This window comes from Thamnophis elegans, chromosome 11 (genome assembly GCF_009769535.1).
Source record: "Thamnophis elegans isolate rThaEle1 chromosome 11, rThaEle1.pri, whole genome shotgun sequence".
Classification (NCBI taxonomy): domain Eukaryota; kingdom Metazoa; phylum Chordata; class Lepidosauria; order Squamata; family Colubridae; genus Thamnophis; species Thamnophis elegans.
In genome coordinates, this window is record NC_045551.1 from 33,436,475 (window position 1) to 33,458,745 (window position 22,271).

The 22,271-nt window shown below is 41.8% G+C and overlaps 1 protein-coding gene across 2 annotated transcripts in view; it reads right to left on the reverse strand.

Annotated features, from left to right (window-relative positions):
- Positions 1–22,271, reverse strand: part of MGAT4A (alpha-1,3-mannosyl-glycoprotein 4-beta-N-acetylglucosaminyltransferase A) — a 67,694-nt gene that overhangs the window by 12,779 nt on the left and 32,644 nt on the right. For both annotated transcript variants that reach the window (XM_032226616.1, XM_032226617.1), the window contains 6 exons: positions 15,484–15,617; positions 10,926–10,972; positions 10,152–10,265; positions 8,254–8,329; positions 3,350–3,464; positions 1,978–2,108 (listed from right to left, as the gene is read on the reverse strand). In XM_032226616.1, the coding sequence (XP_032082507.1) occupies positions 1,978–2,108; positions 3,350–3,464; positions 8,254–8,329; positions 10,152–10,265; positions 10,926–10,972; positions 15,484–15,617 (617 nt within the window). The remainder of the gene's footprint in view (positions 1–1,977; positions 2,109–3,349; positions 3,465–8,253; positions 8,330–10,151; positions 10,266–10,925; positions 10,973–15,483; positions 15,618–22,271) is intronic.

Below are 22,271 nucleotides of genomic sequence, written 5' to 3' on the forward strand. Positions count from 1 at the left end.
TGTTCAAGACACAACAAGAGGAGCACTATGAGGAAGTGGTTTTCCAAACATGTCCTCCTGCACACAAGGTCGATTTGATCTATCAGCCTTGTTCAAGACACAACAAGAGGAGCACTATGAGGAAGTGGTTTTCCAAACATGTCCTCCTGTACATGAAAGAAAGATAAAATAAGAGTACTTTGTCCAAAGGGTAGGGAAGAGTCTACGCCATTTTTAAGAGAATCGCATGCAAAGCCTGGTTATTATTGCAACTTTAAGAATTGTGCCAATCTCTGAATAAGAACAAATGACTAGTTTTTCTGTTACATCAGGGATAGAGAAGGATGGCCCCTTTATGAGTTGTAGACTTCAAGGAACTCTGGGAGTTGAAGTCCACAAGTCATAAAAGGACCATTGTTCCCTACTCCTGAGTTACATAGATCCTGCCCTAGGCAAAGTAACGTGCTCTACATGGGGCAGCCCTTGAAGAGCATTCGGAGACTTCAGCTTGTCCAGAATGCAGCCGTGCGAGTGATCGTGGGTGCACCTCGGTTCACCTACGTAACACCTATCCTCCGTGAGCTGCACTGGCTGCCTATTGGTCTTCAGATACGCTTCAAGGCGCTAGTCGTCACTTATAAAGCCCTTCATGGTATTGGACCTGGGTACTTGAGAGACCGCCTGCTGCCAATTACCTCCAATAGACCGATTAGATCCCACAGATTAGGCCTCCTCCGAATTCCATCCGCCGGCCAATGCCGGCTGGCGACCACCCGGAGGAGAGCCTTCTCTGTGGCTGCTCCGACCCTCTGGAATGAGCTCCCCGTGGGGATTCGAACCCTCACCATCCTCCACGCCTTCTGCAAAGCCCTTAAAACCTGGCTGTTCCGACAGGCCTGGGGCTAAAGAGTTTTTGCCCCCCCCCTCGAATGGTATGGTTGTTGTGTGCTTTTAAATTGTGTATTGTTTTGTTTGTCTTTTTATCCCTTATTTGTATCCCCTTCCCTGACTTGGATTGTGAGCCGCCCTGAGTCCCCTCCGGGGAAAAGGGCGGCATATACCGTAAGTGCAATAAATTCAATTCAATTCAATTCAATTCAAGTATTCTATTGATTAGGAATTCTCAACACAGGATAAACACTTCAACTGTTGCAACTTTCAATCCATAGGCGAGGAAACATGGTGGTGGGAAGGAGTCTACATTTGGAAAAAGGGAATGGAATACCTTCACACAAATGTATGTTTATCCCTAAGTAGATTCAGGTAGATTCCTCCCCTCTCCTCCCCCAGCAATCTGTTTGGCTTACTAGACGGCAGGCCAAATTTCAGGCAGGATATTCTCTGCTGTCCACCTGCAGAAGGCATGCCATCTGCTGGGGCGCAGTTGGAGAAGTTGAAATATTTTTAGAATATAATCCAGTCTTTATAGTACTTGGCCTCTGCAGTGTGTGTATAGTAGGGCTGTGCAAAGGGGTGTTTTGCAAAATATGCAAGTATGCTAGCATAAGTAAAGCATTCTCTCTTTGCCTTCGCTCTTCTGCAAAGTTTGTTGTGATTGCTTCAAAACGTTCATAGCTGTGACTACAGATACTTGCACACAGAGCTGCCTTGTTTTTCTGGCAGTTTCAGAGAATTGCTGTCCATGTGTGCAACATGCACACAGTCAAAGTCAGTTTTTGAAACTGCCTTGCCAAATTTCCTATAAAATGTACTTCTTTAACATTTCAAGACGGTTATATTAGTTATATTAATCATGCTTTTCAAAATGCTCCATCCAAAAGCTTTGCACAGCTTCAAGTGATTTTTTTCTGGTAATGTCCCGACCATTAATCGTATCTTCTTAATCATTTCATAATACACTAAACATTGCTTAGCTACAAGAAACTGTAATTTAGAAAAGAGCTATAAAAACTATATCTAGGTTTCTTAACATATTTTCTTACAATCAAGTCATATAGGTAGACTTTTCAGAAATATTAAATTCTCAAACAAACTTACTGCATCTTTCTCCGGATTGCACGCTTTCACCCAAAGAATGTGATCCAAGAGCCAGTCAATTGGTTTCTCTTTATAAAACATAAGTATGAACTCTACAATGAGTGTAATATCTGGAGACTGAAACATTTTACCTGTAAATAATATATCAACAATAATTTAGCACAGTTATAAATGCAGTGTTCCATTAAAGAGAATGAATCCAAAACTCTGATGTTTAGAATCTGAACCAGCAAATTACTGCAAGTTGTTCTTTTTATATAATGTAGCACTATCAGATAAAATAAATTTGCACTAGAATAATTTAGGATAATAGGTTCACATGGAATTGCTACCTAGAAGAACTCACTTTCAAACACAAAACTAAAACTAACATATATTAAATTTCATTTCTCTGTGCCTTCTCATTTATAAACAATTAATGCTCTAAACTATCCCTTTAGAGATAAAAATTCTTAAAAACTGGTGTCCATCACGTATATTTTCTTCTTTCATGCTACAATTTTCTTCCCGAAATAAACATTATTATGTTATGTCTTTCACTCTAATTAAGGCATTCTCTGTCTGTGAAAGGGTTTTTGGGCAAAGGTGGTATTCCTCAATTAACAAGAACCGTTGCATTCATTTCAGCAGATGTCAAAGCAAAGGCATCAACATCAATCACCTATTTTGTCAAATGCCAGATGCAGCATCCTACCACTTTGACACAAGTTCTGAAAAACACTCACACAAAAGGGAAAGTTTGCATCACGTTGGTGCAACACTGCTTTTGTCATTACTTCTTTTCCCTCTCTACTAAATGGGAGATTAGTCATTTGTTTCCATTAGTCAATTTAAAGGAGGTTGTAAGTTGCACATAGTATACCAAATGCTAGAAATTATAATGCCATACAAGTGAAGACTTAGGGAAGTCATACTCTTTTTTTTAAAGAAACCCAGTGTCTTCAAAAACTTGTATCAGACTAATATTAACATACAAGTAGAATCTCTCTTCAAATATGGATTCAGAAGCAAATATTGAACTTCTGGCCTTGACAGAGGCAGAAATAAGACATTAAGAAAGCTTTTAAAACATTGCTTTTTATTTGTCTTAATCTATAAATGAAGTTTAGATGACTGAATTTCATTTAAGGCTTATACTTCAATTTTAAAAATTTTATTTAAGAACTGCAAACATATAACATTATTCTCTTTTCCACCACATGCGTTTTGTTACATGTTAAATGCTATATACACGTAAGCTAGTACAGGAAATTTTACAACTGTAAAGTTGTTTTTGTATGTGGAAGGGGGGTTGTTAAACTATTTTCCCAGATTTTACAGCACTTTTCTATCCTTTCCCTTTTTAAAAATTGTAATGGATTTTTTTTCTTACCTATGAATCCCAGCTGAGAGAATTCTAGAATCATCCAGTCTTCTGATGACAACTGAAGTGCAAAATTTTTTATTGTGCTGAAATAATTCTGCTTGACAACGATGTCATCCTCAAGCTAAGGGAACCAAGCATAAGCAAGTAAGCAAGCAAGCAAAATAGAAGAAATGAAATGAGAAATAAAGTTGCATGGGGGCGGCACTAAACTAAGCGGATTTCACATTCAAACATACATGTAAATCCAGCCATCATTGGGCCTTTTCCTATTGATGACTTGAAATGTTCTCTGCCCATCCCTGAATCAACAGAAACCTGTCCTGATAAGAAATTTGCTATCCGGATTGCTACTCCTTATTCTGTCTCTGTAGCTTCTGTTTCAAACCAGTGTAATCATCTGAATTTCTCCCAAGCAGAAATTCTAATTTCTGTATATGAGAAATGGGGAACCCTGGGGAATTCAGGGAGTTGGTCCCCACATCTTACTAGGGTTAAGAAATAATGCTTTAGACACTAAGATGTGTTTTAAAAATATTCAGGTATGTTAATGTGTGTGTGTGTGTGTGTGTGTGTGTGTGTATGTGTGTATGTATGTATGTATGTATGTATGTATGTATGTATGTATGTATGTATTTAGAGTCACAACCCCTGGTATGCCCAAACATGGGAGGAAGTTTACTGCTTCCATTCTCTGTCTATCAGCTCGTCACAAGAGACCATCCAGACAGAGACCCAATATTTTTATTTATTTATTTATTTATCAGCACAAATACAACACACATACACACACACACAAACACACACACATACATACATACATACATACATACGAATTTCTCCCAAGGAGAAATTCAGACAAGCAGACAAGAATTGCCCTTGGAGAGTATTATAATAAGGGGGAAATACGTCTTTAACACCAATTCTGTTATGACTGTGTCCCTAATAGGCTGTGGGCGTGATGAAGGAAATATGTGACCCATCAGAGGAAAGAGCCTAAAGGTAATCCTTGACTTACAACAGTTTATTTAGTAACCATTTGAATTTACAATGGTGGCTTGGTAGGCATGGCATGGCATGGCTTGGTGGATGTGGCAGGGGAAGGATACTGTAAAATCTCCATTCCCACCTCACTCTAGGGGAAAGTTACTGCAAAATCCCCATTCCCTCCCGATTAGCTGGGACTCAGGAGGCAGAGAATAGATGGGGGCAGGGGCAGTCAGCGGTGGTATTTACTGGTTCTCTGAACTAATCAAAATTTCCACTACCGGTTCTTCAGAACTGGTCAGAACCTGCTAAATACCACCTCTACTGCCCATCCCAAATCCATGATTCTGGGCAGTTAACGGCAATTAAAAACACCATATAACAAACACAACATACAACAATATTGGCAGTCCAACATTGGATTGCCATCTGTCAGAAATGGTGTAGGGTCTCTTGCTTGGGAGGGGGGTTGGGCTAAATGATCTTCCAACTCTGTTATTCTGATATATGCATAATTGTCAACCGGGGTAAACAACCAAAACACTAACAAACAAATCAACCCAACCACGTTGCAGGCTTTGCCACATATCTGGTTCCCCGGCTCATTGTTACAAAAGCCTTAGCAAGCCTTACATTAAAAAATAAATTGGCAGCCTTGTCATAATTTAGGCTGCAATGCCATAGAGATTTTGAAAGAAAATGAATCAAGTCCTGCTACACTAAATGAGACTTAATTTTAAGGAGGTACGCAAAGGTTGATACTCTTAATCCATGTATTTAATCAGAAAGAAAAACAGAGCAGGATGTGCCAAGTATCTGTCTTGGCACCTCTACTGTAATAACACATCTGTGGTTATTACTCAGTCTTGGGGTGGCATCTTATAAAAAGGGTTGGCCTGTCTCTCTCTTCATGGTAAACAAATATATCTCCTTCCTTTCCAGGGCCCATTCTGAAACATTCTCAAAATCTGTTTTAGAAAGTTGAACAAAATTTGGGAAAAATGGAATGTGGGCTAGTGCAACAAGATAGGAGCTCAAATCATCCTTGTGAAGAGACTTCTGGTCACACAAGAAGGGATTTGTCACTGGCAGTCAATGATTAAAAAGATCACAATGTAATTTTAACTTCAAACTGTTATTACATCATTACTTCAAATTAGTATACTTCCAAATTAAAGAGAGCAAGAAACCCTTATAGATCTCTAGAGTAGGCATCTATAGCCATTTTGAAAACTTTTTTTTGTTTTCACATTAAATATGCACCAATTTACTCCCTGCCCCACCTCCCCAATTATAAAAACAAAATACAGGAAAAAGAAAGAATTAAAAAAATGTTCTTAGTCTTTGGGAATACTGAAGTGTGTTTTTGTGTGTGTGTGTGTGAGAGAGAGAGAGAGAGGGAGGGAGGGAGAGGGAGAGAGAGAGAGAGAGAGAAAGCGCTGAGAACACAATTAATCATTATCATTTAATATATTTCATAAAAGATGCCAGTTGTGCTGATAGAAGAAATATATCAAAAAACCTAATGACTGTTTATCTAATAAATGATAATTTTATTTTTTTATTAAATTTAAATTTTGTTTCTGAATTAATTTTGTGTCGATGCAGTTTCCCATACTTGAGAATCTGTTATCAGTCTAAGGATATTATGCTTTCATTTTTCAATATTTCAGAATGACCATTATTAACAATTAAAACTGATTTTTTTTTAAAGTAGCACTTTTTAAAATGTAGAAAACATACCAATACCATTGCATGGTTCACTTTAAAAGATTGTTGCGATGCTTACCATTCCATCAAAAACCTTTAACCCAAAGTTTGGTTAACTGGGTATAGTAACAAAATAATAAATATAAGTTTATCTCCAGCACAATTTGGAATAGATTGTGGTAGATTCATATAATTTTAATGCATTATGATGCTATTTAGGAATTTCTTCTATACAATTTCTTGATAACTTGATGAAATTGTTTTAAAAGAATTTTCACATAAGGCATTCCACTGAGATTCATGAAATTCAATGGCCAAATATTGTTTCAACAGCACAGCCTTTAAAGTTTTTAAAGGGGGTATCTCTAGCTAAAATATGGGGTTGGGAAGGGTTAAGGTTACCACAGGTTTTTAGCAAGTGGAACTGCAAGTTAATCAATATCAGCCTTTGTAATTAACTTCACAAAGAAACTATGACCAAGATAGACTTCTGTGTCTTAAACCCAAAAACATCTGTTCCCTACAGCAAAATATTTTCCAGTGATGGTCAGATAAATAGGTCAAACTCTCAGACAAATAAAATTTGTAATCTATCTCAAAATAAAAAAAACCAACCATGTGCATGTCACCCTCCAATTTTCTAAAAGCCAAAACAACAAGCTACTAATGATAAAGGCAACACCCTGAATTATCCCTGGCAACAATTCTCACAGAAGATACTGAAGTAGTGCCAAACACACACATGCAATTCCTCTCCAAAAATGCATCTATTGTTGGATGCACCATTCTATTCTACAAAACTGTTTCTTCTATGTTACAGAATAAGGGCTGGATCACTTCATGTTCTATATACACAAAAGGTTTAAAGATGGAATAACCAAAGACCATTTCCTTTGGGACTCTCCATGATCATTAGCCACAGTATGGTTCCAGTGGCCCTGGAAGGCTTGTGCCTTTTGATATTTAGGCAGACATATAAATCTAAATTGTTGCCTATCATTTGTGTCCTCCTGTCTCTATTCTTTTGCCAACCTTTTGTCCCTTTCTGCCAATTTTTCAGTATTTGCTGAGGTTTAATAAAGATTATTCTTGTTAGCTGAACTGAGTGATGTGTGTACTTGCTCTCATCTCAATAAAAGAGATTGCCTGGGAGTCTGATCGGTGAAAACTAAGCTGGAAATGATGCATAGAAATTTCTACATCCAAATACTCAACAACATGAACAACTTCTCCACCCAACCGTAAACATGATGTAGAATCCTATTCAGAAGCCAATCATTATTTTAAGATTTTTTTTAAAAACTTCCTTCCTTCTTTTTAAATTGAGTCAGAACATAGGAAAGGAAAGTGTTGATTCCCAGAAAGTTGTTCTGTTCCACTCCTCAGATGTTTTTAAGCCTAGGTGAACTCAAGGGTATTCTGGACAAAAAAAAGGAAAAAAACCTATGGAGAATCTTGCTTTCTCATTTATATACTAAATACTAAAAGCTGTGATGGAGTAGTCTTCCCTTTCTCCATGCAATTCTGTGCTTTACATACAGATTACACCCACTCCTCATTTAACAACCATGTTCCGTTCCAACAACTGGATCATTAAGCAAACGAGAGAGAAAGAGAGAAGCTATGAAGATCACTGATTAATACCATGTCAGCTTGTACAGCTACACCAGTGTCACTCTTACTCAGGTATTCCACTCATGTACACTCATGTGTACAAATTTTTGAATAAAAATGAGCACATTGGTCAAAAAACAAATATGTTTATTACTGTTGTATTTGCAAATGGTTACTAACCAAGGTTACTAAACAAGGGGTGTTTACATGGCTGGGCCAGCTTTACAGTTATGCAACACTTTGGATTCAAAACAAATCAGAGCATACAAAAAGAGGTGCTCGTTGCACTTCAGCTATACCAACCTGTGTCTTTTTCCAGGGAAAAATTACTTTTGATTAATTACTAATTAATTAAATGCTTTGAGGCTAAAATCTAAACATATGTAACTCTCTTTCCTATGGCCTTATTACACACGGATCACACCCATACAAAAAATAATGTATTATAAATAATTGGTATTATGATAAATAAATATTAGGTCTAAAGGGTCATTTGATAAATAGTTGTGTTATGGAATACTAACTATCCAATGTTCACTATTACACATTTTAAAAATATTTTGAATATTCATTTTTACATTCAAAATATAAAAACAATTTACCTGAATATAGTATACACCTTTTTTCTGTGCATACATCATAAGAAAACAGTAATCCAGATTTTGCTTTGTCCTCCATCTAAAATTAAATATTTAATGTTATTGGCTTTGCATGTGAGCAGGCAGACAAAACATAAGCTTGAAAACCTTATGCTTGAAACATAAACATGCCTTTTAGTTATTATTTTAATAATGAATGAACACAAGTAATCTCTCTGTCTCCCTCCCACACCCCCATTGATTCCCAAATATCACCACCCGCCACTTCACTGGAACTTCTGAAGAGGCCCATCACAGGAAGTCTATCAGTGGGTGAAAGCTCCTTTTGAATGTCCTTTCCTAATGCAGTTTCCTACATTCTTTTGTTCTTGAAAATCTGCTCTGCTGCATTGGAGGACTCTCCACACTATTCTTCTGTGACAAGTTGTTCCCTACCAATGGTGGGTTGCAGGCGGTACACCCCGGTACGGGTGTATCGGAGCCTGCCCGGAGCATTGAGTACCATTCCAGTACGGTGCTCTGGAGGGCCCACCCGCCCGCCCATGTTCCTTACTGTGTTTTAAAGCTGTTGGTGCTTCCGTGCATGAGCAGCTGGAGCATCATGGAGGCTTGCGGAAGCGTTGTTTCCAGCTACAACACATGCGCACACCGCACGAATGTGCATGTGCGCATGCATGTGGGTGACACCGGGACCATTCCAATCATACCGGTTGGAATGGAATATGGAACCCACCACTGTTCCCTATCCTCCTTTTTCTAGCATAGGAGTCTGTTGGTTTTCAGTTTCCTTTGTCAGTGGATGGGCAAGTTTGGATGATGTCATTCAAAAATCTTGCAGATACTGTTCAAGATTTTCCTGTGTCATATTTACTTTGGGTTTGATGTGTATCTAATATCACGAAAAAATACTCCCATGTCCTAACTGGGAGCACCTTGTCCCAGGTACTAGCAGACATTACCAAAGAAACATGTACTTCTAGTGCTAGGATTGCAGAAATAATAGCCATTGTAGAATATTTTTCTAGCCATTATTTAAACCAAACTATATTTCCACTTTATCTGCTTTGTCACCAAATACCACAGTAGCAGCTCAAAAAAGTTCCGAATCCAATGACAAACACAGTCCCAAGCTAACATTTGCAGATCAAAAGAAGGTTACAACAGCAAAACTGACATTATCATGCGAAAGCTAAAAGATAAGATTTAGATTGGAAAAACCTTTTCCCCAAGACTCATGTCTGAAGTATGTTTAAAAATGAATATTCCTGAAGAATACTGTAATAGTAAGAATAATGTAAGCTGTCTTTCCTCAACTGCTGTATATGGACAGTTTCACATTCTATAACCAACATGGCCAATGGCCGAGGACTGTGAAAACTATAGTTCCTGCATATCTAAATTAGGAAAGACTACTGGATACAAAACATGCAGCCCAGTGGTGGGTTCTGGATTCTGTTCCAATCGGTACAGTTGGAATGGCCCCAGCATCACCCACATGGACCCACGTGGACACGCACAGCACGCCGCACACGTGCGGTGTGTCATACCTGCCTGTGATGCTTCTGCAAGCCTCTGAAACGCTCCAGCTCCTTGGCGGAGCATTGCGCATGTGTGTATGCATAAGCACCAAAAGTTTAAAGCACAGGTAAGGAGTGCGGGCAGGCAGGCAGGCCCTCCGGAGCACCGTACCAGAACGGTACCCGGTGCTCTGGGCAGGATCCGGTATGCCCTTACCGGAGTGTACTCCCTGCAACCCACCATTGATGCAGCCTGATTCTGAGCCTAGTTTATCCTGTATTCTCAAATGCAATATCTAAGTTAACAGTATCCTAGACTATCTCTGTTAAGATCTACTGTGATGACCAAAGTAGTTTCACACGTGCAAGAAAAAAAGCCCTTACCTGACTCTTTCTTTTGAGTCTCCAAATGTCTCTTTTAGATTTTTCATGTCAGGATAGTAAAACGCAGGAGGAGCTATTATTTCCACTAAACCAGAATGAATTTCTGTAGAAAATCTGGGGTCAGAAAAGTCAGCATTGTTATTTTATATTCAAGGAAACTGTACTTCAGACACCTGTGATCAATTTGGACTTGGGTTCAATTTTTTATTCAGCTGTGAAACAAAATGTAGGGTAGTGAGGAAGTTAATAAATTTGAAGCCCACTGTTGATTTCAACCTACATGTAAAACTATAGTTTTGTCACCTTGGGCCACACTAGACTGAAAAGGCTTGTATGTTCACCAAGCCTTTGATAGTTTCTGAGCTTGAAAATTCTACATAAAGTCAATGCAGCATATTGTCTCAAACCACTCAGAATTATCAATGGAATAGTTTACAAAGGTAAATATGTATTTTACAGAACCAACCAATATTAATTTCTTAAGCACCTAGACGGTCTTTTTTATATTTTACCACTACCATAAAAAACTTTAATGTAGTATATGCAATGTTTATTTCATGTGGATGTATCCATTTCAGGATGTTATATTGTAACACTATGCTGTTTTAGAAGAAAAATTATCTCAATGTTCAATGTAGCTATTTAATTGTAATGTATTTTGAATTGATGTAATGCATTGCAAAAATGTATTTAGAAATGTCTAAATACTTTTGGATTCTAAGCTGTGTACTACAAAATGGATAATCCAAAATGTTTGTATAAATAAAAACTTACTCTTTTTCAAGGTTTGCCACAACACCGTTTACGTAGTCAAGTTCTGTCTAGAAAAGAAAAAAGAAAAGAAAACATCTTTTTAGATAGTATGGATAATTGGTTTGACAACTGCATAGTTTGTACACCCATTTTTGCTCTTCAATAGGCTAACATGACATTAATGTCCCAAATGTATTCATTCATTAACAAATGCCATACAAAAGGATTGTTTTCTTGTCACAGATAATAGTCAGCGGAACATTCAGTTCAATTCAACAGTAGCATGCTGAATTTAGCATGTTTACTTTTAATTAAGCAATTCCAGTGTTAGAGCCATGAGGTCAAACAGCACCTGAATGGTAATATAATACCTATGCTTTGCCTCCATTGTGAATGACACAATTATTTAAACAGTTTTTGTGGCAAAATCTAAAGCAGGATAGTTGGAAAAAGATTTTTTCCTCTGATCCATGTTTGATTGAGAAAAGCAGCAGTTTAAATATAGGTATTCACAAATACACAATAGGGACATATATTTTGGGCACTGTACCTGAACCTGAACAAAGAAAAGCATTGAAAAAAGAGCAGGATCTCTCCACATGTACAATCTCTGCTCCTTCAAGTTCTGAATTGTCCTTCCCTATGATATCTGCTTTCTTTGATTATGAGATGGGTTCTCTCTGGCTCTGTTCTGCAACTGAAGCAAAATGGAGTGGGGAATGGGAACTGCAATGGTGGAATGATCTGTGTTGTTATTGCCCAATTGTGCCTCCCAACTTTTACACACAAGCAAAGCATCCACTGCATTCTAACTATGTTAAGAATCAAGGTGGCCCAATTAAAATCCTTCTAGTTAGCTTTGTAACTTCTCTAAAAAATCAGCACAGCATGATTTCTATGATTTCTTACATAAATAGCATATTATTGCCTCTCCAATTCCAGTGTCTGGGTTCAGGATAACTATTCCTTTCTATACAATCATGTACACCCCAGAAGTTATACACTGCAATCAAGAATCATGGCTGGAACCTCTATGAAAAATACCATTTCTCAATCTTGGCAACTTTATGATGCATGAACTTCAACTCCCAGAATTCCACAGACGGCAAAGTTGTCTGTGGAATTCTGAGAGTTGAAGTCCATGTATCTTTAAGTAGCTGTATTAATAGTAATAATGCCATTAACGTATCTTTTCAGCATCTCAGCTAGCTTAGATTTTAAAAAGAAATAGAAGATAGCTCTCCCTTCTCACAAGATTGGTTTATATGAATGGAGCATATACTGAAAATATAAATAGGGGAACTGATGTTTGTTTAATTCTAGTTCATGCCTTTTATGAAAACCCTACACCACTTCAGACAAATGGTTATCTAATATCTTCTTTAAAACTTCCAGTGTTGGAGCATTCACAACTTCTGGAGGCAAGTTGTTCCACTGATTAATTGTTCTAACTGTCAGGAAATTTCTCCTTAGTTCTAGCTTGCTTCTTCCCCTGATTAGTTTTCACCCATTGCTTCTTGTCCTGCCCTCAGGTGCTTTGAAGAATAGCTTGATTCCATCTTCTTTGTGGCAGCCCGAGATATTGGAACACTGCTATCATGTCATTTTTTTCATTAAACTAGACATACCCAGTTCCTGCAGCGGTTCTTCATATGTATTAGCCTCCAGTCCCCTAATCATCTTTGCTGCTCTTCTCTATACTCTAGTCTCCACATCTTTTTTACATCGTGGCGACCAAAACTGGATACAGTATTCCAAGTATAGCCTTACCAAGGCACTATAAAGTGGTATTAACATTTCATGTGATCTTAATTCTATCCCTCTGTTTATGCAGCCTAGAACTGTGTTGGCTTTTTTGGCAGCTGCTGCACATTGCTAGCCCATATTTAAATAGTTGTCCACTAGGACTCCAAGATCCCTTTTACAGTTACTACTATTGAGCGAGGTATCACATATATTGTTCCTGGCATTTTGCTTTTCTTGCCTAAATGTAGATCCTTGCTTTTTTTCACCATTGATTTTTTTATATTAGATAGCACCCAATGTTCAAGTCTGTCAAGAACCTTCTGTATCTTAAGCCTATCTTCCAGAGTGTTTGCTATTCTTGCTAGCTTGGTGTCACCTGCAAATTTGATGAATTCCCCATCTATCCCTTCATAGGGTTTCCTGCCTAAATAGGGTGTTGGATTAGAAGTCCTCCAAGGACTCTTCCAACTCTGTCATTCTGTTTTCTGTGTTTCTTTTCTATTGCATGGAGTGGCGCAATGAAGACTTGTACTCTATGATGAAAACAGGAAATGGATGATATAGGATACCTTTTCAGAACCATCTTTTGAACCTCAGGGCAATTTCAAGGAGAACTATTTTACAATTGTATATCCTACTTGTTCTCAATGTTACATGGGCAGCAGACGTAAAAATGGTAGAAAAATCAACTTTGGATTGATTTGAAAGAGTTCAGAGACACAAAAATAATGAAAAATTATGTCAGGTGGATTTGATCTTAGTTATTTGTATCCTATAAACCTTTTAACTACTCCACATACAAAAACTGGCTTAATTAAAAGAGAGTTTTGAAAAGCAATAATCCAATGTATTTGGTTTAAGGCAATGTTTCTCAAACTTAATGACTTCTGAAGTCCATATTTCTTAAAGTATGGACTTGAATTCTCAGCATTCCCCAGCCTGTGTTGAGAAACATTGTTCTAAACCATTCATAAACAGCAAATGTCTTAATCCACAACTCATTTAATATAATTTTAGTTTCTTGGATCAGCCAGAAAAGTTCAAAACCTCTAGCAACAGCTCCATAAATTTCCATAAAAGGCATGAACTAAATCCAGAAAAAAGCAGACAAAGATGAATTTTCCTGCCCCTTCTCTCCCAGCCAAAACCCAAACCCCACAGGATTGCTGGTCTCTTAATCTTACACATGTAGAACTCTAACCTTTTTAATATGTAGTTCAAAAGCAGACTGCACAAGCTACATAATTCCTGAATTCAGTGCTGCTCCAGGCTCAATGCCATAATAGCTTCCAATGTTAAATGAACAAATAACAGCTCAGCCTTGTTTCTGCTGAACTGACTGCCTTTAGCAAACAAACTTTTCCCTTAACAGTAAAACATTCAACAGGACTCATTTTGTGCAATTCAAGTCCTTTCACAAAGAAGCACATATATATTTTAATGAAATTTGCTTTAGCAATTTCCCTTATGACAGTTATGACTCTCTACCTTGCCAATTCATTCCACACCAAAAAGCAATACATTCGTGCAGTTTGTTTAGAATTCACCTGGTGGCCATTAAAAGCCTTACTGTATACTTCAACAACAGAATCAGATGTGAGGTTGTTTTTAATTTTTGAATGAATTCCAACAAATCTTATGCCTCAAAGAGCTGCACCTAATGAAGATTTGATACTAATGGCCCATTATCTCAATTCTTTCAAGTACATTTCCTCTGCAATATGCAGCTGCAACGAAAACATTAGTTTTGTTTGGACACCATGCAAAAAGAGACAGTTCTTAGGATATGATCGGGTACTCTTATCTGTGAAACAAGGCCCTTTGAAGTGGATTACTTTACTTTCTCTAGTCTAAACTGATGAGTTCGATGATTCGGTTGTATCCATTGTACATAAAATGGAAATGAGGTTTTTCTATCTGGTTCAGATAATCCAAGATCTATAGGTAAAATCTTAATCTGTCTTCTATCAAGACCCCTACCCAACTCCACATTACATCTAAGAGATAAACCTTAGAACAGAGTTGAAAAAATATCTTTTAATTTTGAATTTTTAAAAAAAAGTTTAATATTTACAGGAAGCCATAAAGTAAAGCTTTGAGGTGAGGTATCACCAATATGCTGATGATACACAGCTTTACATCTCCACTTGGTGCTATGATGCCTATGAGATTCTCTCTCAGTGTCTGGAAGTAATGGGAATCTGGATGGGACTCAATAGGCTTCAGATACACAGGCAATGCCAAGTGGCTTTGTGTTTTTGGAACTTTTGGTTTGGGGAACCTTTCATCTTTGTTTCTCGGTGGGTGGCACAGTGCAGAGAGACCTTATGCACAATCTGGAGGTCCTCCTGGATTCACAGCTTCTGGTCAAAGAAGTGGGTTATCTATGTTAAGTAGACACTGGTAGTTACTTTTAAAGTTTTTCATGGCTTAAGTCTGGATTACTTATGGGACCATTCCTCACCAATTGTTTCTACCTATCCCTCCAAGTCTGGCAGGGGTGGTCAGCTGGTAGAGCCCAGGAAGAGCTCCATTTGTGTTGTGGCAATCATCCGGTGGACACCATTCCACCTAAGATTAGGTTACACCCTGACCTTGCTGGCCTTTAACAGGTCCCTAAAAATGGGTCTTGTACTGGGACGTGGGACCTCCGAAGTGTGATAGAGCCCATCTCTTGGTTTTGTTGACAGTTGTTTTATGATACCCATCTGCTACAGTATGCGTTTAATTTTAATTATGTGTTTTGTTTTTTATCTCTTTCATTGTAAGCCTCTGAGAGTAATGTATGAGAAATAGACCGCTATATAAATTAAATAAACAATATTTGAATTACCTCTCCTATGAATACAATCATAACACAATCCAATTTTTCTTCAGGTGACAGCTTATCAATCAGCGAGTGAAGAGTTTCAGTAAGGTAAGATTTTACTTTTCTCTTGACAGTTGGAATACCCATTACTATAGAAACTAAAAAACAAATAGATAAATCAGTTTCCTAGAACAAAAAAGAAATGCGTTTTTTTCAGTTTTTGAATATACTTTTGATTGCCTTTTAGGTTATTCTGCTTTGTTTTCTGTACTCTTAATATGTAGCCCCAAGCATTTCCAATAAGTATTCTGAAAACAGGTTGCATAAAAGAGCACTTTAAAATGATACTTTCATGAAGAAGAAGCAGTTAATACCTCAATGCTTTAGTCTCTCCTTGGCCAGAGAAAATAATATTCTTCAGGAGCTTGAAGCTGGAATTTTATTGCTAGGTCCTCAAATTTTGAATCTGAGCATCCCAAAAAAGCATTTTGGAGAGCTATAATCTTTGCAGGCATCTTCTTTGCTACTTCTACAATGCCCCATCTGACTTCCTCAGAAATTTAAATTAGAAAAACAATTAAAACAGGTGGCATGGCAAAAAATATAGTCAGAAGAACATGAGGTAACAGTGAGGCGCATCCTTCATGTTTATGTGACAGCATGAAGCTTCCTCATAAATTTACAGTTTTTTTGAAGCTAGTCTCGTCCTCCATGACAACTATTTTGTAAGTGTACTTAGTGTTCTCATAATATTTCAAATATGTGCAATGCCCTGCAAAGGTAGAGACAGTGGTGCAGATGCCTGTTTTGAGTTGTAAACCTTTATACATATGTGGCCCAGAACTCCATCAAAAATTCTCACTGTTTTGTCAATTTTAATGTGCTAAAAGGAGGGAAAAATTAAATTAAACCAAGATCTCAATGTTCATTTTCTGTATCTCCTTCAAGACCAAGTGCAATTCTGACACTAGAAAAGGTTGGTCACTTCTGTTTTACGCAATCCATTATCAGTTAAACAATTAAAAATCATTAGTATCACAATCTCATTTATTCTTCACATCATCTAAGTAAAAGTTATCCTTCCTCCCACAATTCATAATTCAAGGAGAGCAGCATGCTTTGAAACAACAGTTAGAGACAGATTGTCAGGAAGAAAATCTATCAATTTGGTCCCTATCAGTCAATAATGACTTGATGGCAGATAATCAAGCTTTCACACTTATTGGTGCATGCTGAAATTTATAATGATTGGCCAGCTTAGTACCAATGCTACATGTGAAATTCTTTGCAGGGTAAATGTAGAAAATTATACAGAATGTGTAAGGTATTAGGCAGAAGTTGGTGGCCTGAAATTACCAAGGATGTTGATTTTTCTTTCTATGCTTTTCTTCCTAGAAAGTGCATTTAAATGTTTAAATGCAAGTGCAAGCCCTAATCTAAAATCTATAAAATATAAGATTCCATAAAATAAAACTATATTTTAATATAAAACATTTAGATCCAAATTTCACTGGATGCAACAATGATTTTTGTAATGCCCAGTCTACTAAAGAAAGATTTTTAAATTAACCTTCTATCCAGCAAGCACATGAGAAACATAGATATCCTTAGCCTATCTTTAAAGCAGTCTGCATGCCTACACATAGATTGCTATAAATCTTAATGTGTCACCTAGTGTTTTTCATGCCTAATATGCATTAGAACAAAGAAAACTTGTTGCCTCAAAAGAGTGTAAAGCCTGCAAAATGCAAATTCTCGTTAAAGCTAATTGCTGTATAAAAACAAGGCATCTAAAATTAGATAAGAAAAACAGCACATCCAGGGTACAAAATTGGTAGTTATAAGCATAACAACCCAATATCATACTGACAAAATAAGGTTGTGCAGAATGGGCACAACTCACAACTTCCCTTTCTGAAACAATGCCACCTAGGACCTAGGAAGTGGGCCTTTTCTATTCCTGCCCCTGCCCTTTGGAATGAGTTCCCCCTGATGTTCAAATTGCCACACCTGTGAACACCTGGCTTTTTATCTATGTATGGCCCAAGGCAGTGGTGGGATTCAGCCAATTTGCACCCATTCGGAAAACCAGTTGTTAACTTTCTAAGCAGTTCAGAGAACGGGTTGTTGGAAGAAATCTCATTTTGGTTTTTTTTTCCATTTTACAGGGCTAATCCTGCAAAGAAGGCAGGCAGGAAGGAAACATTCTGGTGTTGTCTCTAACCTAATCTTTATTGCCCTGCTTACAGAAACTGTCTCTCCGGTTAACCCTTATTACATTGTAACATTAAGGCGAAGCACCCATCGAATGTTCATGCCCACCCAGTCACATGACCACAAAGCCACACCTACCCAGCTGGTCATTGGGGCAGAGAAAGGACGTTGGTCTTACCTGAACGTCTATTTTCTGATGGGAGGAGGGAATGGTCACACGTGGGTTTTATCACAGCCTGATTGGTCCAAGACTGAGAGGAAATCTATAAATACCGGTGCCTGTCCATTGCTAGCCCAGATTCTCGAACATGAATGGTACAACTGAAAAACAAGAAACAACAACACAACAACCCCGGGAAACACCCCCCGGGCCCTCCCCTTGGCCCCAACAGACAGAACTCAGGGCGGGTTGTGACCATTCCCTCCTCCCATCAGAAAATAGACGTTCAGGTAAGACCAACGTCCTTTTTCCAGAGTGGGAGGAGGGAATGGTCACATGTGGGACATACCCAAGCTAAAGTCCCAGGGAGGGAGAACAGAAACTCTAGGGCCCAAGGGGAGCCTCAGCCGCCACCCCCTGTAGTACCCTACGACCGAAAGACGCGTCCGCAGACGCAAAAGCATCCAGACGATAATGCCGGATGAACGAGGTTGGAGTGGCCCAGGTAGCCGCCCGGCAGATGTCTTCAAACGGGGCCCTCGTGGCCCACGCTGCCGAGGTCGCCGCGCTCCTGGTAGAGTGCGCCGTGATGCCCGACGGAACCGGCCGCCCTGAGGCCACATAGGCCTCTGAGATGGCCTGACGCAGCCAACAGCCGATGGTAGCCGAGGACACCCTCGAACCCAGAGCTCCAGGTAGGAAGGAGACGAACAAGGCCTCCGACTTGCGGAAATCCTTGCTCCGCCGGAGGTAGATCCGCAAGGCACGGCGGACATCCAGACGATGCCAAAGACGCTCCCTGTCAGTGGACGGACTCGGGCAGAAGTCGGGCAGGACGATCTCCTGAGCCCTGTGAAAGGGGGTATTTACTTTGGGGATGAATGCCGGGTCAAGGCGAAGGACCACTCTGTCCTGGTGAAAATGACAGAGGTCGTCCTTACAAGACAGGGCGCCCAGCTCGGATATACGCCGGGCGGAAGTGATGGCCACCAGGAAGACCACCTTCAGTGATAAGAAGCGCAAGTGCACCGAGCGGAGAGGTTCAAACGGAACTCCCGTTAAGGCCTTGAGGACAAGCGGAAGATCCCACGTGGGGAATCTATGAACGGGGGGAGGCCTGAGATTTGCCGCCCCCTTGAGGAACAGCTTGACCAGAGGAGACTGGGAAAGAGAAGAAGACCCCGCCCCCCCCCAAGACCGAGGACAGAGCCGCCACTTGGCGTCGCAAGGTGTTTTGCGAGAGCCCGTCCTCCAGGCCCTTCTGAAGGAAATCCAAGACGTTGGGAATGGTGGCTCTGTCGGGAGAGATGCCCTTGGGGGAGCACCAGCGGATGAACGCTGCCCAGGTGGAGTTATAAATGCGGGTCGTCAAGGGACGACGGGCCGCCTCGATGGTGCGAATGACCCCGGAAGACAGATGAGCCCCCCTTAGAAGCTGCCGTTCAAGAGCCAAACGGTCAGCTGAAGCCACTGAGGCTCTGGGTGAATCAGGGCCCCCTGCCGTAAGACCACCTCCCCTTGCGGGATCCTCCACGGGGAAGTCACCGACAGCTGAACCAGGTCCGCAAACCAGGGCCTCCTGGGCCAAAACGGGGCCACCAGAATGACCAAGGCCCTTTCCGTCACCACCTTCCTGACGGTCCCCGGGATGAGTGGAATGGGGGGAAAGGCATAGAGAAGGCCCGGGGGCCACCGGCTCCTGAGGGCATCCGTGCCCTCCGCCGAGCTGGATTGGAAATGGGAGAAGAAACGCGGGAGTTGTGTGTTCTTGGGAGACGCAAACAGGTCCACCCGGGGGGACCCGAACCGACGACAGATCTCCCGGAACAGCGACGGGTGGAGTTGCCACTCGCCGTTGTCCAGAGTTGCTCGACTGAGCCAGTCCGCCTGGACGTTGGAGAGTCCCGAGATGTGCTCCGCCATCAGCGACTGCAGGTGTTTCTCCGCCCATGACCCCAATCGCAGAGCCTCCAGCCAGAGGGCTCTCAAGTGGGTCCCGCCCTGACGATTGATGTGCGCCTTGGTGGCCACATTGTCTGTCAGGAGAAGAACATGACTCCCTTCCACCAAGGAGCGAAAGTGACTCAGTGCCAGACGCGCGGCCTTCAGTTCCAGCCAATTGATGTTGTGACGGAGGTCCGAGGCCGTCCATCTGCCCTGAGCCATCCGAGAGCCCACCAGGGCCCCCCACCCGAACAGACTCGCGACCGTGGTGACGGTCACCCTGCTCGGCTCCCAGAACAAACACCCCTGCCGGATGGCCGGGGAGAGCCACCACGCCAGGGATGCACGGACTCCCGCCGAGATGCGGAGAGTCTGAAGGGAATTGCTCATTCGTCCCCTCTGATAGGGGATAAGCTCCCATTGAAGGAGCCGAAGATGGAGCCTGGCCCACGGGACAATCCCTATGCAAGAGACCATCTCGCCCAATAACTGCGACAGAGAGAGGATGGAAACGGAGCTCTTTGTGCGAACGCTCTCCGCCAGCTGACGAAGGCTTACCTGCCTCTCCTGAGACAGACGCACCTCCCCCAACTTGGAATCTATGACTGTCCCCAGATGCAGAATGCGAGTGGAAGGAGTGAGATGGCTCTTTTCGAAGTTTACCGAGAACCCCAGGGCCTGGAGGCTCCGAATGGTAAGCCGAAGATCTGAAACGGCCTGAGACAGGGAGCCCGCCTGAAGCAAGACATCGTCTAAATAACATTGGAGGCGGACCGGGACTGATCTCAGATGGGCCGCCAGAGCAGCCAGGACCTTTGTGAAGGTCCGTGGGGCCGAGGCCAGGCCGAAGGGAAGAGCCCTGTACTGGTAATGGTGGGACCCGTGGGAGAACCTCAAGAACCGGCGATGAGCGGGCAGGATGGGAATGTGAAGATAGGCCTCCGTGAGATCCACGGAGGCCAGGAAATCACCTTTTCTGATGCCCTGAAGGATGGACTTGAGTGATGACATTTTGAACCGCCTGTAGACCAGAAACCTGTTCAGGCGCTTGAGGTCTAGAATTGCTCTCCAACCCCCCGTGCTCTTCGGGACCACGAAGAGATTTGAGTAGTGGCCCAGGCCCCGTTCCCCTGCGGGAACCGCCTCCACCGCTTGGATTTCGAGGAGGTGGGCGATCGCCTGACTCATCAGGCGGCGGCGCTCTCGACTCCGGGATGGAGGGAACGACCGAAAGAGATTTGGAGGAGTGGAGAGAAATTCTAACCTGAGCCCGTAACGAACCGTGGCTCGGACCCAGGCATCCGACGTGATGTCGTCCCACCGGTCCGCATAAAGAGCGAGGCAGCCGCCGATGGGATGACTCGGGTTCGAGTCACTTCCCCCTGCGGAAGGGACGGCCGCCTCCCCCACGAAAGGGCCGCCGAGCCTGGCCCTGGAATTGGCTCCTGTCCTGGAAGGGCTGCCCCAAGAACTGCCTGTCAGAAGAGAAAGAAGAGAAGCGCTGGTTATAGCCGAAGCTAGGGGCCCTATACCATTGCCTACGGAAAGGACGTGACTTGTTCTCGGCCTTCTTAGCCGTGGAGGGGAGGACCTTCTTTTTGTCCTTATCCTCCACTAGGATGCGAGTAAGGGCCTCCCTGAAAGGATCGGGCCCCTTGAAGGGGGCAGCCGCCAAATCCCATTTCGCTTTGTTGTCCATTTGCCAATGGTGTAACCACAGGAGCCTACGGGAGGTGACCGAGGTGGCCAGGGCGCTAGAAGCAAACTTGACCGTATCCAAGGTCGCGTCAGCTGAGAACTGACACGCTGCCAGAATCTTGACCAGATCCTGATGGATCCGGTCCTCCTGTATGGGAATGCGTTCCTGCAGCTTCTTGAGCCACATGACCGTGGCACGATTAAAGTATGAAGCTGAGGCCGCCGCCTTAATGGCCCACGCTGTGGCGTTGAAGTTCTTCCGCAAAGTAAGCTCTGCGCGCTTATCCTCCGGCTTCATCTTATCTGCCGCATCGCCCGACACCACCGGGGAGGAGGACACCAATGCGGCCACAGGGGTGTCAATCGTCGGGAGCTGAATGGCCTGAGCAAAGGTTTGCTCCACGTTATAATGCCGACGGTCGGTACTACCTGGAGAAGAGAAATTGGAAGGTTTAGCCCACTGGTCGGTCAGAACCTCAAGGAACAAGGGAGGGGCAGGGATCTCTTCCTTGTTGGTGGCCGTGGCAGAGAACATGACCATGTCGGGATCCCTTGGGGGGGGGCACAGAGGGATCCCCAGTTCCGACCTTGGTGGTGTGTCTCGCCTTATCCAAGAGAACTTTAAACAATGCGGGCATAAATAGGACCTTGGAAGAAGGCTCCTCCGAAACAGTGGTATTCTCATCATCTGAGAATCCCATCTCCTGGGGTAACTCCCCCCCACCCAGGAAGGAAGTCTCACTGATCATGGAAGGGGAGGAAGCCCGACACTGAGCCCTGTTCAGCCCCCCATGCC